Source organism: Hippopotamus amphibius, chromosome 12, assembly GCF_030028045.1.
Source record: "Hippopotamus amphibius kiboko isolate mHipAmp2 chromosome 12, mHipAmp2.hap2, whole genome shotgun sequence".
NCBI lineage: Eukaryota > Metazoa > Chordata > Mammalia > Artiodactyla > Hippopotamidae > Hippopotamus > Hippopotamus amphibius.
The window spans coordinates 57,179,610-57,193,962 of NC_080197.1; the positions used below are offsets into that span (position 1 = coordinate 57,179,610).

The window sequence follows — 14,353 nt, forward strand, 5'->3', positions numbered from 1 at the left end:
TAATTCAGACTATGGGAAACAGAGGCAGAAAGCATGCAAGTAATTGCTCAAGGTCACCTGGCTTGTAGGAAGCGGTGAAGCCAGATATCAGGTCCAAGCAGTCTGTCTCTAGAACGTACTCCTTTTTTTGTTTGTTTAAATTATAGTAGAGTTACAGCATTGTGTTAGTTTCCAGTGTACAGCAAAGTGATTCAGTTATACATATACGATGGTGAGTCAAAAATTATCCGCGTGCTGGCTGCAGAATTTATTCTAATTAACTCTTAGAAAAGACAAAAACATCATTTTTCAACATAATCTCCTTGCTTTTCAATACACTTTGTCCATCTATCAACAAGCTTTCATATTCCCTCATTAAAAAATGTTTTAGGCTGAGTGGTTAGCCACGAATGCACCGCTGTCTTCACTTCTTCATCAGAAGTGAAGGGCTGCTTGTAGGCTGCTTTCAGGGGACCAAACAGGTGAAAGTCTGATGGAGCAAGATCAGGACTATAGGGAGGATGCTTTTGCAGAGTGTTGACAGTGTGGGCAGAAGTGTGCAGACGTGCACACCCTCAGACCACAAAAACCTCACTGCCCACTGCTCTTCTTTCATGCAAATCACAAGTGAGGCATCAATTTTTGCTAGCACCACAGCTATAAATGAACTGATGTAACATCTTCACACCTGCACAGCAGTGACTGGGGAGACAGTAGCCTTGAACAGAAAGTGCTGATGAGACAGTGCGGCCAACAGAAGTTTTAATATAACCGGAGTGCAGATAATTTTTGACTCACTCTCATATATTCTTTCTCATTATGGTTTATCACAGGATATTGAATATAGTTCTGTATGCTATACAGTAGGACCTTGTTGTTTATCCATTCTATAGATAATAGTTTGCATCTGCTAATCCCAGACTCCCAATCCATCCCTTCCCTCCCCTCCCCTCCCCTCTGGCAACCAGAGTTTGTAGAACCTGTTAACCACTATGCTAGCCCACCTTTCCAGAGCTATGCTTTAGAGTACTTATAATTATCTTCTGTGTAAAATTTAAGTCCAAGAGCCATTCTGGTACCGATGTTGCTGACACTTTAGCTCTGGTTCCTCGCCTAGTTCACAAAGCCCTCATCTTCTGTATAGTTTCTCACCAACCACTGCCAAATTGCACTGCTCTAAAGATCATGGATGCTTCTACTAGGCACAGGAGTAAGCGATGGATTCGACTGTCTAGCCCAGGGTCAATACTAACGCTGCAGGTGCTCACGAGACCTTGATGCTTGGGTAGAGATGCAAAAGTCCATTTGTTTGGCTGCTCTTACTTGTTAGATTGTCCCAAATCTCGAGACCAACCCAGTCGGGGCCCTGCAGTTGCCCTTGTCCCTCCTCTTTTGAATTCAGGCTCAGACATGTCAGCTGGGTTGAATGTAGTTGACTGACTTCTCCTAAGTCTGAAAAGAAGACACACAGCACATGAGACCTAAGAACTTTATAATTAATCAGAACATCCTAAAAACTGATACTTATCTATGGTTAGAACAGACATTTGGATTTAAACTTTAACTGAGACTCATTGAGTTAATGGATCCCAAATCACAATCTTCCATCGATAAAAGAATCACAAAAGCCTTACAATTTCATAACCATTTTCAGCCAATTTTCTATTCATTGCTACATTTGAGCAGCATATAAGACAAAGCCCACACCATTTGTTTGCTCTGTTACTTACTTTCCAAAGAGTCTCATGATACCCTTGGATTTCTTTTTGGAATCCGGCGATGGTGGTGATATCTGGAAGGGACTGCTCCCCTGTGAATTCTTTGGCTGAGAAGATACACCAGCCAGATCCAAGTGCTCAGGTGTCTCCTTCTCTGTTTCAGCTATTCGAAGAACAGAACACAGACTTGATGAATTTTACAATATGGAATGAACATGACTAGATGTTAACCTCCTTGGTTCAAGCAACTGTTAAGAATTCTTCTTCTGTTGGTCTATAAACCCGTGACTTACAAAGAGCACCAAGCAAATACTAAAAGTGGAACACAGACCTATGTTCTACTCTACAGTCTACTCTATTGTGTTCATTAACTTACGAGTTACAACTTCTTCAAGATTCAAAGGTGGGATAGGATTACCATTTTCTTTCCTTGACTGGTTTGAATCGTAATGAAATTACTCTCAGTCTTGCTGCAACACTTGGTACTGCTGACTGCCTCCTTCAAAACCATCATCTCCTTAGCTTCCTGACACGACACGCTCCTAGATCTGTCATCTGAAAGTTTCTTTGCTGTAGCACTCTTTCCTCTTCCTCTTCCACCCCGGGTTCCCTCTGCAGGATCTTTTGACAAGCTCACCCACTCTACGCTCAGCACGAAATGATGGCTTCGCTCATTTATAAACAGATGGTATCAGAAACTCTGAGCCTAATACTCTCTCTCCCCAGCCCCAGTATCTGAATGTCTGTGGATATTCCCAATTTGATGTGCCAGGGATATCTGGGACTCAACAAATCCATCCAATTTTCCTGAGAGTCTTCTCTTACATTTTCCTATTTCGCATTTCATTAATACTAGTTAATTTTCTCCCTGTTACTCCAGCCCAAACTCTTTGTCACTTTCTTTTCATTCCTTCCTCTCCTTTGGCATTTACATCAAATAGTTTACCACGTTCTGGCAATTCTTTGTATAAGAAATGTATTCCTATTTATAATGCTATGTTCTAGACACTGAGAGAAGAATGAACTGGATCTTCATAAATTTTTCATTTGATATAAATTAGTGCCCGTTGATTTTGCCACAAAACAATAACATCCAAATCTGCTACTCTCAGACCCCCAGGATCAACTATCCTAGTTCTTTTAGCTGTCTTTTAACAGAAGATCCCACGCTAGCAAACACAAAGGATGCTGTTTCCTCAATGTAAGAATGTGCACTTTTATACAGCAAAGTAAAAGTTGTACAAAAACCACAGGGACAGTGTTTTGGCAAGATCTAAAAGTTGCGGAGGCTGACTTTTCTATGCAGCAGAGCTGTGATTATAGGTTACAGTAAGCAGCATTTGCCTCTGAGCATGGACAATATATTTTTTCTAAGAAAGACGCAAAAACATTTGAAAATGGTTGTCTGAATAGATCATTTTTATTCACCCTGTGTTCATTCTGGACATTTAAGGCTACAAAGAGAGAGAAGTCACCTTTGCTGATCTACACGAATACCTATGTGGATACCTATATAAGGTAATAGGACCTATTGGGAAAACCCCCAAAGAACCTTCCCATTGAAACCCTATAGCCATGAAGGTTACGAGTATCCCTGAAAATGTTGCCCAGACCACCCTCATTTTAAAAGCATCCTGTTTTTATTTTTATTTTGAGGATTTTCCACTTACGGTACTCAGCCCTTTAAAGAGGAAAACTGAGTTTTCCTTCTCTTAAAATTGCTTTGGGGGTGACTCCTCAGATACGCATAAAGTTACCTCTGCTGTCACTAAATGTCACCTCCATCTTCAAAGCAATAATGTGTCAGAATAATATCCCCCTAAGAGAAGTAAGTCTAAAATGAACATTTTCAATGTCTTCCACAGACCTATTTGCTAAAAACATTTCTTTCTGGAGGCTGGGAAAATGGAACCATGGAGAAGGAGCTGCAGGGCCCCGGGAGTTAGTGTGATGTGATATGTGCTTCAGGGTGAAGGAGCGAGATTTGCAACACCAGGACACTCCTGCCCTGCACTTGGGCACATCTAGGTCCTGGCAGAGCTGTTCACAAAGTGGCGTTAGCATGGGTTACAGCAGCATTTAGGCTTGGAAGCAAAGGCTGTACAGAGTCCTTTTTAGTGGAAGGTGGAAGGAACACTCTGGAGAAGAGGACTGCGTCTTCTGATGCTGCCAGCTCGCTTTCTAGAGATCACAGACGGCAAGAGCAGGGCTTAGCTTGGCTGGGAGTGCGGCGCTGGTGCAGGCGGGCATGCAGGGGTACGGTACCTAAAGTGGGTGCACTGGCACTTCGTTTACGATCTTCAGAAATCCCAACAACGCACACAATCACACGCAGCCCAATGGAGAGAACACAGGGGAATGACAAAATGAAACACAGATCCAACTCCTACTCACAAAATACACACAGTGGAAGGGAGGGCAGGCACCGCACTGTGCTTCCCACGCTACACACAGGCTCCGTTAGCAGTGTCAATATGGGGTTAATTTATCCGTTCTCAGGATAGATGGGATGCTGTTTAGAATGATGTCAGAGAGAATCATGGCTTTTGGACTTTCCCCTCAGTTTACACCCAGAACAGAGAGCAGGGTGAGAGAGTCTACACCGAGCTGTCTTCACCTCTGAATGAAGCCCACGGAAGTGTTTTTTGCTTAACTTCCCCCCTCAAGTCATTCACTTTCATTTCTGAGAAAGGGAAATGTACAAACAGATGAATAAGGGAAGAGACTGATCTTTCCTAGTTCTGGAAGAATTAAGGCAAAGGCATCTTGGCTGCACATACCCAAGTTCGGTGCGCTTGCTGTCCTCTTGTTGCTTTTGATTTTAAAAAAGCCACGGCCAAAGGAAGACCTGGCTTTTCGAGTGCCAAAGGGATTGTCATCCACGCACGCATCGTGTCCTGGAGCTTTGGGAGGGAGGCTCCCAAACGGGCTGGTTTCTGCCGGAGCTTTATCCTGAGAGAGACGTGATAGTAAATGTGACACAGCATGAAAGTACATCATTATCAATACACACCAGGAGCACTACTAAATATGTTACACACGTGATTTTAGCTAAAAGAATAACTGAACTGGGACTTCCCTGGTGGCGCAGTGGTTAAGAATCTGCCTGCTAATGCAGGGGACACAGGTTTGAGCCCTGGGCTGGGAAGATCCCACATGCCGAGGAGCAACTAAGCCCGTGCACCACAACTACTGAGCCTGCACTCTAGAGCCCATGAGACACAACTACTGAGCCCATGTGCTACAACTACTGAAGCCCGTGCGCCAAGAGCCCGTGCTCTGCAACAAGAGAAGCCACTGCAATAAGAAGCCTGCCCACCACAATGAAGAGCAGCCCCCGCTCACCACAACTATAGAAAGCCCGTGCACAGCCAATAAATAAATAAATATTAAAAAAAGAATCATTAGCACCAAATTCTTGAACTCTTAAAAAAAAAAAAAACACTGAACTAACAAATTGATTATGAATGTCAAATGCCCTGTTAGAAGTTTAAAAAGTCAATTCTGAAAAATTCTGAAAACTACTGAAGGAAGAACAAAGACATTTGCATCACTAACCTAAATCCATGTATTTAGGGCTTTCGGTATTTAGGATAGATATAATAAACGTTCTCAAATTTTATTTTAATTTTACTTGCTCTTTCCCCCAAAGACATGGAGATAAAATATTACATAATTAGAATAGTAGTAAATTTCCTACTTTTCTAACAATTATGACAAAGATTTGGCTATGACACAGTTCACAATCTTTATAACTACATCAGAAGAAGCCCAATATAATGTAGCTATTCTATAAAGTAGGATTAGTCCCAAGCTTCTATACCAGTAGTATAAGGGGCTTCTTCTCCAGTTATTTTAAATGTTTCTCTCAAAGAATTAATAATAAAATGAAAGTACAATCAGCAACTGTTTAAAATGTTTTTTTTTTGAAATGGGATTCTGGGTTATATTCACATCTTGCCTGTGAGTTATCAAACACGGATCGGATCACTGGTTGTCAAAGACCGTGATACGTTCAGATACGCTTAACGTTAAAACTAAACTCGCTAAAATTAAGTTTTTCTTGACTGATTCAGAAGCCACTTCAGATCTTAACAATATTTCTAAATCTTTATCAAGAACTTCAAATTTGATTTTCAAATACAGGCATCTCACTTACTGCACCTCGCAGAGACTGTTTCTCATAAACTGAAAGTCTGTGGCCATCCTGCATTGGTGCCATTGTTTCACAGCATCTGCTCACTTGGTGCCCCTCTGTCTCATTTTGGTAATTCTCACAATATTTCAAAGTTTTTCTTTATTATTATATTTGTTACGGAGATCTGTGATCCGTGACCTTTGATGTTACTATTGCAAAAAGATTACAACTTGCTGAAGGCTTGGATGATGGTTAGAATTTTTCAGCAATAAAGCACTTTTTAATGAGGGTATGTACATTGTTTTGGGTTTTTTTCTTTTTTTTACACATAATGCTACTGCAGATAGAACAGACTACAGTATACTGTACACATAACTTTTACATGCACTGGGAAACCAAACAATTTGTGTGACTCACTTTCTTGCAGTATTTATTTTACTGCAATATTTGCTTTATTGTGGCCTGGACCTGAACCTGCAATATCTCTGAGGTAGGCCTGTAGCTTATTTTTGAGCTTTCTGGTTATTTGAATTGGCAATTATAGTAACATGGTCTCCTATATTGTTTTAATATTATCCAAGGATTCTTTTGTTTGCATGTTCTCATTTCTTGAACATCTCTTGTCTTCTCTTTCTTTTTTGCAGAAGTGGAGAGAAGGGCGAGGAGATACAGGCTTTTAAGGTGGTTGTTTTACTCTTTATATCCACCATTCATAGTAACTAAAAAGGTACAGATGCCACAACGCAGTGGTACTGTTATCTATGTCTCAATGCTGATGTCAAAAACATTTCACAACACTTACTGAATGAGCAAGACAAAAACAATCATGACTTGAATTACAGCTGTGTCCACTTTCCGGGCTTTGTCAGTTATACCCACGTCATGACTCAAGGCACTAAGAGCCAACAGTCAAGAGACTGCATCTGGAGACAGTCTGCCTGCCAGACTGTGACCTGTGCGAGGTTCATGACCGAAAATCAGGAGAAAGGGCAGCCAGAGCCCATGTTGACGATGCCTTTAAAAATACCAGAATATTTGCTGTAGATGGATAGTGGTTATATAAAATAAACAGCTGGTGATCCTTCTAAGAAGGGCCTTTTTGTGAAGTCTACGGAAACCCAGATAGGGTCACTATGGTCATCAAACAGCATGACCGAAGGTTGGGGCTGTGTTTTTGTTTTTTTTAAATAACTTATTGACATGAAAGTCATATAACATAAAGGTAACTATTTTTTTTTTTTATAAATGTATTTATTTATTGGCTGCATTGGGTCTTCATTGCTTCTAGGCTTTCTCTAGTTGCGGAGAGCGGGGCCTACTCTTCCTTGCAGTACACGGGCTTCTCATTGCGGTGGCTTCTCTTGTGGAGCACAGGCTCTAGGCGCTCGGGCTTCAGTAGTTGTGGCACGTGGACTCAGTAGTTGTGGCTCATGGGCTCTAGAGCACAGGCTCAGGAGTTGTGGCACAGGGGCTTAGTTGCTCTGCAGCATGTGGGATCTTCCCAGACCAGGGATGGAACCCGTGTCCCCGACATTGGCAGGCAGATTCTTAACCACTGCGCCACCAGGGAACTCCAGAAGTAACTATTTTAAAGTGACCCATTCAGTGGCATTTAGCACATTCAACAGTATTGTGTAACCAACACCTCTATCTAGTTTCAAAACATTTCCATCACTCTAAAGTAAAACTGTTTACTTACTAAGCAGTTCCTCCCCACTCCTCTGTCCTCCACCGCTGGCAACCACCAATCTGTGTTCTTTCTCTATGGATTTACTTATTTGGGTATTTCACATAAATGGAATCATATAATATGTGATCTTTTGTGTTGGGCTTCATTCATTTGGCATGTTTTGCAGGTACTTAGAGTTTGGGTTTATTGGAGACATTTAAGCAGTCTTACGTACTATGTATTAAGCAGTCTTATGTATTATATATTAAGAAGTCTACTACATTTATTAGAACTCTCAAGCATTCATACATTGTAATCTGGACAAAAAAATTACCTCTGAAGGCTTCGGAATAGACTCCTTTTCCTGTTCAAAACAACAACAGTAGTTAAGATTCTTATAGGAATCCTTTATCCATAGAATTCCTCACATATAATTCAACAAATTAAAATAAATTTACATCTATTTCTAAGCTACAAAATCTCATCTTCATTTATTTCTTACAGTGTTTTATTAAAGTCTCCACTTGTGGCTTTACAAACTACTTTCGATCCTGTATAGTCCTATTTCTTAATATTTATCATTAAGTGTGGTATCTAATAATTTTTCATTATTAAAACCACAAATGGGAAAAGATGAAGATCCCTCAATGTTTTCCTCTCAGGGTAACAGACAGAAAAAAACACAGGACCAACCCCGTCTGATGGCTCTTTCTTCAGATTGTCCAGGCTGCTAGACTTCTGCAGACTTGAAGCTCTAAAAATAACAATAATGATTATGATTAATAATAAGTGGCTTTGGTGCCACTGTTTCTAAGTAGAATGCCTTGGAAAGAAACTAAAATTGTATGTGAGTGGAATCCTGGTAATAAATGAAAATCTGGATTCAGGCAGTCACTTATGTGCTTAACTAAATTATAACGTTCAGGTCTTTTAAAACCAGGGGTGGTTAACTGTCCTGCCAATAACTCTAAATGTCCCACACATGTCAGAATAGCTGAAAAAACACTTAGGACCATCCTGTGATGTCAATATTTGAAAATAAACCAGTGTTTTCCACAGACTAGTGGTGCATCTGCTGCATATACACATTTACAGCAGGATCTTTTAAAATATTCATGTACTTTTAATATATAAACCTTCTAATGAAAATAAAGGACGAAAGTTTTCCTTTCCAATTCACAAAGGAATCAGTTTTCTGAGTCTGGCAAAGCACATCATTGCATAGTTCTAACCAAGCATAACAGAGGAATCCCTACTGCTGCCTGTAGTAACTCACTTATGACCCTAGTGAAGCCCTGGTGACACTGTGAACATCTGGTACACCCTTCTCTTTTACATAAGTAGCATTCAATTACGCAGAGCTGGTGGTGTTCCTCAAAAACTAAGGCAGGAACATGTGACCAGTTTAAAAACAGAGCACAGAAAGTAACATCTTTGCTCTAAGACACAGAGTAATATAATAGACAACAAACTTTTAAAAGGCATTTCTCATGTATTTAGTGTAAACAAGTTGCTAGAAACGTCGACTACCAAATAAAGGAGAAGATAATGGAGAGAAAAGAAAAGGTCTCATGTTTGAGTACTGCTCTGAAAATAGATTTTCCTAATTTAATCCAGACTTTAACTTGGATAAGCTTGGCTATTAAGTCAGCTTATTAAGTTGAAAGTGCAGAACACCATGGCAGCCTTGCCAGTCACCACATCATTCTTGGTGATGCTTTCCTGATAAACTTATATTCACAATATAAGTCAGTACAAAAATAAAATTAAAAGCACTGAACTTCAAATGAAAACCAATGAAGAAAGGCTAAAAAGATCAGCAGAAACCTGGCATGAGATAATGGTAAAAGAGCAAGTATTTATTTTTACTTTACAACTCCCACCACCCCTCCACCTCGACCCAATCATTACAGCTGCATTAGTTCATTCAGGCCTCAGAGTCATGTGCTTTTAATACAAGTCATTGTTAGTGTAACAGAAGCTTCCTCTCTCCCAGGGTATCAATCACATTTTTCACCTTTGATAAAATATAACTTACGAAAGACTATCACACAGTTGAGTTTCAACAGCAGAATCAAGAATTATTTTTCCATCACTAAAATATAAAAAAAAAAGATATTTGTAAGCTTCATGAAAAAAAAAAGGACCATATGTAGTCCAAGTGAATAGAATTATCAAAAGCAAAAAATTGCGTAAGGAAACCTATTTCTCTCTTTTTCTTTTTTGATATTCTATTAAAATTTTATTTGGTCTAATTGTAAGATTAGGCAATTAATTTGGGAATATGTTCCCCCCAAATTCTATATGCCTATGTAAGGATAAACCATCACATCCCTGTCCCATCTCCTTCACAGCGTTCTCCAAACAGCCTTGGGCACGTCACTACCTCTATTCTGTTTGCAACCCTTTGATGGCCACCTATGACCTGGGATATAAAATCCAAGGTCCCTAAAATCCCCCTCTAACCTGCTCAGCACACCTCTCCAGTCTCATCTCCAGTTCCTTCCTGCTTCACACCTTTTATTTTAATAACACGGAACTGCTGTGGGGTTCCCTGGCCCAAGTCTTGCTGTTTCTTGCTTCTCTGGGTAAAAGATAATGTCTGAAAATAAATGCAGTGCACCCCTGTTTTTGGTGGATCTACTTCTCTGAGTATTTATATCGCAGTGTTAGGTCATAAATGACATACTTCTCCTCAAATGAAGTCTCTGGCTTAGGAGGCAACTTCGCTTTTTCAGAAGTTTCCAAGCCTTTAGACGCTGGCAACAATGAAACTTGCAAGATGCTGGTGTGGAACTGTAATATAATAACAAAAAGCCAAAAATCAATCCATCAAACAAACAAAACACTAGCCACAAAGTAACAAAAAATAAATAAGACAATTAAGTGGTCTATTTATGGCTAAAATTTCATACACCTATATTTAGAACTCTTTATATTCATGAAATAGTTTTAGGATATAAACCTCTAAAAGTGTTAATCAGAGAAGACATCCTGGGAGAAAGTAATTTTTGAACTTGCTTCTGAAGATGACACTGAATATTGAGAATAAGATATAATAAATACCATTAAGTAAGTTCATAGTAAATCCTAACAACTTTAAGCCCTGGTTGGAATCTTGGCTCTGACACACTTGTCTAAGTGACCTTGACCTTAGAAAAGTCACTTAACTGGCTATCAGTTTTCTCCTCTATAAAATGACAATGACAGTGCCTATTTTACAGGGTTGCAATGATTTTAGATGAGATTTGGGTTAACGAGTTTTGTAAACAAAGCACTATCTTCACTTTAATTTCTATATTAGACTAACTAATATAGAACATTGGTCAAGCCAGTTAATTACTATTCTATATGTGCACAAGTTGAACTTCAATTAACAGAATTGATGAAAAGTATAATTAAAACAAATTACAATAGACTTTGTGGCTACACTACTTAAAACACATTGCTTAACAGTAACAGTATTATAGCAAATACAACAAAAAAGCATAACACATTTTCCCCCAAAAATGCTTTGTATATCTTAAGGATGGACGTTGTGAAAGAATTTCTAAACACTAGTTTTCAGCAATTTCTGACAACCATAGAGCAGTTAGATGGTAAGCCACACCATGAAGTAATAAATGAAGCAATTTAACAACTATTCCAGTAAAAAAATGAAAAAACCTGCCTTAGTGAACTCATTTCTGCAACCCAACCAACTCAAGATAGCTGGGGACTCACACCAGGAACACACTTCTAAATGCCAGTCAACAACAGTTTCACCTTCACAACTACACACAGCTGATGTCAACTCATTCCTGCTGCTGAAAGCCCAATTCCTGACCTCCTAGTGTCCTAAAAGCCCTCTGTAATATCCTCGAGCAACAAAGTTCACTTACTTAAATAAGCAGTAAATTCAGCTTCGTGATTTTTGTTTCAGTTACTGAGTGGTAGTCTCATCCTTTGATACTATCAAAGGTTATAAAATGTGGAGTCTGTTAAAGTAACCAGATTGGGCACAAGATGGAGTCACTCACGCTAAGCCCCACGTTAGCAAGCCTGAAAGTAAGTAAATTTTCTATGCTCGGCTCTCCCAGAAAAGGCAGGCAGGCCTAGGTCAACCAATCAGCACTTCCTGCTCAGCACAAGTTACCAACCCATGGCCCAAGACCTCCCTCTGCTGCATGGAAGGAAATAACCCTGCTTTAACCAAATGCCAAGTGAGACTTCCCTGGTCCTGGTCCCTGCTGCCTATAAGAGTCAAGGGGATGCTGCCAGAGTCATGAATCACAGAATAAAGCCAGCAGGATCTTTAAAATTTACTCAGTTGAATTTTGTTCCTTAACAAGTCATCAAGTCATATTATTATAAAACAGATTCTTTCACTATCATTTTTTCCAGTTTGACTCTTTATGATTCATCCTGGGCAATTTATTTAGCCGCCATCCCCATTTCCTGAAGTGCATGCATTTCTTTGGGCTCCTAATCACGGGGAAAAGTAGCTACACTAGCAGACTGACCCATTCTCTTGATTTCCTTTCAAGCTTTAGGGCTTTCACTCCAACCTAAAGTCACCCTCCTGGCTTTTCTTTTAAAATGTGACTGAACACCCTCAATCTTCCTCAAATCATTCTTGTTCCAAACTAAAAATCTGTCATTTAACCACAATTCACATAGCACAGACTTTTTTTTTTGGTAAGGATATGAGGTTATCTGGGTGTACCCTATGTAACAGCAACCTCTCTATACATGTAGCACGTGCCTTGGCTATCACACGTTATTTTTTTCTTTCAGTATAAATATTTAACAATTAGGGGATTTTTCCCTCTAAAATAGTTCTTATTCCTCAACTAATTTCTTGGGTTTTTTTTCCTTCCAGTTGTGTTAAGATGTAATTGACACATAGCCACCGTGTAAGTTTTAGGTGTACCGGATAACAACTTGACTTACATACACTGTGATGTGATTACTATAGTTAAGTTTAGTTATAGTAACATCTATCAACACCATATAGATACCAGAAAAAAAAAGTTTTTTTCCTCGTGATGACTTTTAGGATCTACTCTCTTAACAACTTTCAAGTATACAATTCAGTATTATTAAATGTAGTCAAGACTTCTCTGGTTGCACAGTGGTTAAGAATCCGCCTGCCAATGCAGGGGACACAGGTTCGATCCCTGATCCTGGAAGGTCTCACATGCCGAGGAACAACTAAGCGCCTGTGCACCACAACTACTGAGCCTGAGCTCTAGAGCTCATGAGACACAACTATTGAGCCTGAGTGCCACAACTACTGAAACCTGTGAGCCTACAGCCCATGCTCCACAACAAAAGAAGCCACTGCACTGAGAAGCCCACATGCTGCAAAGAAGAGCAGCGCCTGCTCGCTGCAACTAGAGAAAGCCCGTGCACAGCAATGAAGACCCAACTCAGGCAATAAATAAATAAATAAATAAATAAATAAATAAATATTTTTTAAAAAGTGTAGTCACCATGCCGGACCTTACATCCCCACGACTTATTTGTAACTGGAAGTTGATACCTTCTGACCACCATCATCCACTTCCCCTTCCCACTAATTCCTTGTTAATAACATATTTTCGCTCTCTCTTACTTTTAAAAGAGAAATGTTGTTTTCTCCTTGAATTCACTTTCCTTCTATTCAAATTTCATATTCTCATTATGTAATTATGAGCAAGAGAGATAAAAAGTAAAGATGCCATTTGATTTCTTCTCACTACTCATAATGTCAGACAATAGATGACCAAAGGAGGAACTGTTAAATATAAAGGAGCCAAGATTGTTCAGTTGAAAAATCAAGCTGTTTCTCATTCCTGGTTTCCCAAGACAGACAATTACATATTAAAATTAAGAAATGGTTTCAGGGCAAAGATCAAGCACAGGTGCGGTCAGGAAAACAGCCTTAAGGTGAGGCCACAGGTGTGGCTTTGTTAAGACAGGAAAATTCAAGGTGGTGCTGTCTCACTGAACCTTTCAAAAAGATGAAAAACTCTAAAAATAAAGGGCTATCCTACAGTGGCCCTTACTGGGAACCTAAGGTAGTGAAGGGCTTTTTGTGAAGATATTTGTGGGTATGGCTTCTATCTAATGGAGTGGATTATACACTGATTTGTAAGAAATTCCAAATGTTTAAAATACTCCACCAAATTAGACTGAAAAGAACACAACTAGTAGAAAATGAAAAGGAATGAAGGCTTTCTGACCTACATGGACACTTTAACAGAAAACTACTCATCTGCAAATACAGGCTCCTTCTTATGGAAAAGAAGGATGGCTCAAAAGGAAGCCAGGAGCCCAGAGGACCGGGCCCCAGTAAAGGACCTGGCAACAAGGCTGGATTTTGGAATTGCTACGGATTAGTGACACATGGGCGCCTTCTATTTCTCTCTGTTTTAATGGGAGTTCCTACAGCAGTTACATTCTGTCCATCCTACCACCGCATGCTGGGTGTGTGGGAGACAGATAGCCCCTCCTTTAAAGTTCCAGGTTCTTTAAACTGAATGGAATGGTATTCAAGAGGCTGTGCCCTAGGAAACATACCTGAGAAGCCTCATCTATAACTTGACCTGATCTGCATGACAAGATGCTGGGATGCTGATGCCTCACTGGGATGAGACTGAAGGGTCTTTGGAGAGGGGATGAGTGTGTTTTCCATGGGAGAGGGATATAAATTGTTGGAGCTGGAGAGTGGAGGAGCAGATTGTGTTTTCCAAATATGGTTGTACCAACATATCCCATGCCACGTGTTCCTCTTATAATGTGACATTGTCTCTTGTCCATCAAGAGGCAGGGTCTCTCCTTGAATCTGAGTGGGCCTGTGACTACAGGAGAAGAGATTTCTATGTG

General features: G+C 39.9%; 1 protein-coding gene across 9 annotated transcripts in view; it reads right to left on the bottom strand.

The window, feature by feature from the left end:
- Positions 1 to 14,353, bottom strand: part of PPFIBP1 (PPFIA binding protein 1) — a 174,073-nt gene that overhangs the window by 13,222 nt on the left and 146,498 nt on the right. For 6 of the 9 annotated variants that reach the window (XM_057700825.1, XM_057700830.1, XM_057700828.1 and 3 more), the window contains 8 exons: positions 10,194 to 10,300; positions 9,543 to 9,599; positions 8,198 to 8,258; positions 7,839 to 7,868; positions 4,478 to 4,649; positions 3,963 to 3,995; positions 1,710 to 1,860; positions 1,303 to 1,431 (listed from right to left, as the gene is read on the bottom strand). In XM_057700825.1, the coding sequence (XP_057556808.1) occupies positions 1,303 to 1,431; positions 1,710 to 1,860; positions 3,963 to 3,995; positions 4,478 to 4,649; positions 7,839 to 7,868; positions 8,198 to 8,258; positions 9,543 to 9,599; positions 10,194 to 10,300 (740 nt within the window). The remainder of the gene's footprint in view (positions 1 to 1,302; positions 1,432 to 1,709; positions 1,861 to 3,962; positions 3,996 to 4,477; positions 4,650 to 7,838; positions 7,869 to 8,197; positions 8,259 to 9,542; positions 9,600 to 10,193; positions 10,301 to 14,353) is intronic. The other 3 variants (XM_057700832.1, XM_057700831.1, XM_057700829.1) reach the window with 1 other exon arrangement.